This window comes from Vigna radiata, chromosome 3 (genome assembly GCF_000741045.1).
Source record: "Vigna radiata var. radiata cultivar VC1973A chromosome 3, Vradiata_ver6, whole genome shotgun sequence".
NCBI lineage: Eukaryota > Viridiplantae > Streptophyta > Magnoliopsida > Fabales > Fabaceae > Vigna > Vigna radiata.
In genome coordinates, this window is record NC_028353.1 from 447,420 (window position 1) to 451,828 (window position 4,409).

The window sequence follows — 4,409 nt, forward strand, 5'->3', positions numbered from 1 at the left end:
GACTTTGTTGCACTAATGCTCAGACTAATATATATATATATATATATATATATATATATATATATATATATATATATATATATATATATATATATATATATATATATATATATGGTGTGTGTGTGTGTGATGCCTATTAAATACAGTAAAGAAGAATTAGACCAATGCATAATGTTTTAGTTCATACAATTTTACAAACACCTTGTAAGTGTGGATTTACAAAGTTTCATAAAAAAAAGTTTCACACCTTCAACGTAGATTTGTCTAAGACCAATGTTATGGTTCATTTCAGTTTAGAAACTCATTGTGATAGTGTAAAGGATTTGTGAAGTTTCACAAAAATACTTCTTTAATCTAACTCCACATTCAAACTCAAAAAACTTCATCATACCTTCACAACATCATCTTTATGGTTCATCTTTGTCATGAGGTTTTGCTTCTTTGCTCACGCTGGATCACTCTACCAATTTCATTTGATCTTTCTTTTATTATTTAATTTGACTTCTTATGAGTGTTCTTTACTCAATTTCTCTTTTAGCACAAGGGTGTATATAAAATACAATAACTCATTTCCAAACACATTAATCAAATGTTGTATAAAGAAAACATAGTATACCTTAACGTCACAAAGTTAACATCTCAATGTTTTCACTTGAAAAAAGGACACTTATATACGAATATGCCATAGTCTTCGTAGAATTTTTTTTTATCAGCTCCTTCAGAGAAAAATAACAAAAAGAAGAGTAAAAGTTAGTTGGTTGGAAAATTCACTATTTGTATAGAGATGTGGGAAGTCAAGAACCTTGATAATGGAGATAGAAAAGTTTAAAGTGACAAGAATCTTCATCCCTCATATTCCATCACTAATTTATTTCTTCATCCCTTATTCCTCTAGTTTTTCTCCTTGATTTCTTTTTTATTTTAATCTTTAATTAAAAAAATAAACATATCAGCTCGATAAATTACAATTCAGTTAAAAGTAAACTTATTCATTTTGGAAGGTTATATATATTCATATAATGGCAGTTTTGCAATGAATGATATCCAAGTGTTATCATGATGATAATCTCATTCAATTGGAGTCATTGATGAGCATCACTACATTAATTTAAAGGAACATAAAAGCTTATTCGTCATGATGAAGAGTGATATTTGTATAAATGTTGTTTGTAGTGAGATCTTTATAAATCCTGGGAGAACACATTTTTAGGAGAAGCTATAAAAGATAGATTGACAGATAGGAAGTGGTAAATCCAATCATTGAGACGAAAAGAAAACATAAAAAAGCTGAGGATATGATTTGCACGTCATGTTTGGGTGTCAGATGATAACAAAGACTTACAAATAATAACCATGTAATAAAGAAAGCTCTAAAATAGAAGGTAATGAACGAAGGACATGCATCCATGGTGGGGGCACGTACGTGCAACACAACCCTACCAACCTTGGCGCACACAACAATTGTTTATCTTCCAACCGACATTCCCGGCAAAAACAATAACATCTACCTTTCTTTTCATTACACCAAACTTACCCACCTACGCCAAAACTTTCCTCCTTCTGCATTTCCCAATCCTTCACTCTCTTTTTATTTTTCTCTTTCTTGTCCACTCATTGTATGTGCCATCGTACAACGTGATTCATCACAAGTTTCCTCAGGTAACCAGACGACGTGATTCTTCTTCCACTTGTAGATTTTTATGCATCAGGAGGGTTTAAATCTTTTATGTGTATGTGGGGTTGATTTTGCGCCGTCAGCAAGGCCAAACGCATTCACGATTCTGCCTTCCATCAACAACAAATTTATTGCTGCTTCATTTCTTCAACGTTAAAGAGAGGATGTTTTGTTATTTATATTGTTCGTGTGTCGATCCTACTGGAACAAAAAGTTGACTTTTTTTTTTATTGATTATGTTCATCACCTTTGTCCAAAACCATATAGAAATGGACACACGTTCTTGAGATTTTGGTACTCGACGAACGAAAAAATGGCAGAGGCCACCCCATGTTTTTTTTTTTTTTTATTGGATTTTATCTTGTTTCTGCATTGTCTGTTGAGAATTTGAGCGTTGAAAATGGTTTCAGGTGATTCATCGAATACCGATCGTTTCTGTGAATATGGCTTATTGAGAGGTGCAGATAGGACCAGCTGAAGTATGTTGTGCTGCGGAGGTGCAGAGGAGGAGAGCAGCGGCCCCCCTGCAAGCCAATACACTGCACCACCTAGGGGTAGCACATACGGCGGCGGAGGAGGTAACATTTTCATATTTGTAATTCTCTTTTTTATGCAATACATTTCCTCTGCGAGGTTATGGATGATGATTTGCAGTAACCATGGGTGAATGCAGGAAGTGGTAGAGGAGAGCCTAGGGGTGTTGCAAGGAGTGCCCCACAGAAAGTGTTGCCGATTGAGATACCCTCTATTCCATTGGAAGAGTTAAATAGGTTAACAGGAAACTTTGGCACAAAGGCTTTCATCGGCGAAGGTTCCTACGGACGGGTTTACTATGCAAAGTTGAGTGATGGTACTGATGCTGCTATTAAGAAGCTGGATAACAGTTCTTCCCCAGAACCTGACTCCGATTTTGGCACTCAGGTATGCTTTTGATCTGATAATGTAATTCCATTTCCTCATTCATGATGGTGTTGTCACACATTTCACTATTGATCTTGCAGTTATCGGTTGTCTCAAGACTGAAGCATGACAACTTTGTTGAGTTGATTGGATATTGTCTAGAGGCAGAAAACAGAATTTTGGTATACCAACATGCAAGCCTTGGTTCTTTGCATGATGTGTTACATGGTAGGTCCAACACTGTCGCTATTCAATTAAGAAAACAGGTTTGGTTCTTTGTCTGAACTCTAGGCTTTTGCTACTGCCAGGAAGGAAGGGTGTACAAGGGGCTGAACCTGGTCCAGTTCTAAGTTGGAACCAAAGAGCCAAAATTGCATTTGGTGCAGCAAAAGGACTCGAGTTTCTTCACGAAAAGGTTCAGCCTTCTATTGTTCATCGCGATGTTAGATCCAGCAATGTCTTACTGTTCAATGACTATGAGGCCAAGATAGCAGATTTTAGCTTGACAAATCAGTCTTCTGACACAGCCGCTCGGCTACATTCAACAAGAGTCTTGGGAACATTTGGCTATCATGCTCCGGAGTATGTCCTCAATGAAACCTTCTTATACATTTAGCCATAACCTTAAATGCATACTGAAAAATATTTGTTTCTAGACAAGTGTGTGTCTTCAATTATTGGCAATAATTTCATGTTCCATATCCCATCCAAACACTACCCTTTGTTGTTAGAAACAATGCCATGTTAATGTAAGTTTTAATTTTGTTTTTGAAATGATTACCTTCAGGTATGCCATGACTGGGCAGATAACCCAGAAAAGTGATGTTTACAGTTTTGGTGTTGTGCTATTAGAACTCTTGACTGGAAGAAAACCAGTAGATCACACAATGCCGAAAGGACAACAAAGTCTTGTAACTTGGGTATGTGTTTGTTCGATGACCTTAATTGGTTTTCTTCTCCATTATATTACAATTATGATAATTTGTTCTTCTTTTATTGTTCCAGGCAACTCCAAGGCTGAGCGAGGACAAAGTGAAACAATGTGTTGATCCTAAGCTAAACAACGAGTATCCGCCAAAGGCTATTGCCAAGGTTTGCTCCTTTATGCTTCCACTATAGTTGAACCATGTCAACTAAATTTACAAAATTACTTCATAGTAGTGTATAGTTGAGAGTGATGACTGAATATTAGGCGTTGATAAATGCAGTTGGCAGCAGTGGCAGCACTTTGTGTTCAGTATGAAGCTGATTTCAGACCAAACATGACGATTGTTGTGAAAGCTCTTCAGCCACTTCTCAATGCAAAACCACCTGGTCCTGAAACTCAAGCTTGACATTGTGATCTCGTTTAACTATGAGGGTTATTAGATTTTTGTGCAATTTGTAACACAAAGATGAAGTTCATTTGCTTCCATTGTCAAATGATTGTATATTATGCTATGCCAAAGTTGATTCGGTTTGCTTGCTCTCCCATTTGTTTGGAAAATATGTGTAACACATAATGAATGATGGAGACCAAAAGGTAATTAAGACAATGAAATTTCAGAAAAAGCCTGATGTTAGTTGAAAATATCTTTCATCTCTTTTTATGCTTGACTATTATGGATATCAAAACACTTGAAAAGAAATCTTATTGGTAATTTTAACTTTACATCAGTCATCAATGCAAGTGAGTTTAATCATCACATTTTGTGTGTAATGAATAATTAAGCTAATAACATTAAAATTAACTTTTGATAGCTTTAATAATTAACTCTTTCTATATATAAATAAATAATGATACTTCAATTATAGTGGTGTAGGGAAATTTCAACATTATAAAAGTACAACAGAA

General features: G+C 35.4%; 1 protein-coding gene across 1 annotated transcript; it reads left to right on the forward strand.

Moving 5' to 3' along the window:
• Positions 1-1,347: 1,347 nt before the first annotated feature.
• On the forward strand, positions 1,348-4,133 carry LOC106757270 (probable protein kinase At2g41970). Its single transcript, XM_014639902.2, has 8 exons — positions 1,348-1,659; positions 2,086-2,253; positions 2,349-2,596; positions 2,677-2,803; positions 2,884-3,157; positions 3,363-3,495; positions 3,581-3,667; positions 3,784-4,133. Exons 2-8 carry the CDS (start codon positions 2,157-2,159, stop codon positions 3,907-3,909), a joined length of 1,092 nt encoding a protein of 363 aa, XP_014495388.1. The 5' UTR covers positions 1,348-1,659; positions 2,086-2,156; the 3' UTR covers positions 3,910-4,133.
• The last annotated feature ends 276 nt before the right edge of the window (positions 4,134-4,409 follow it).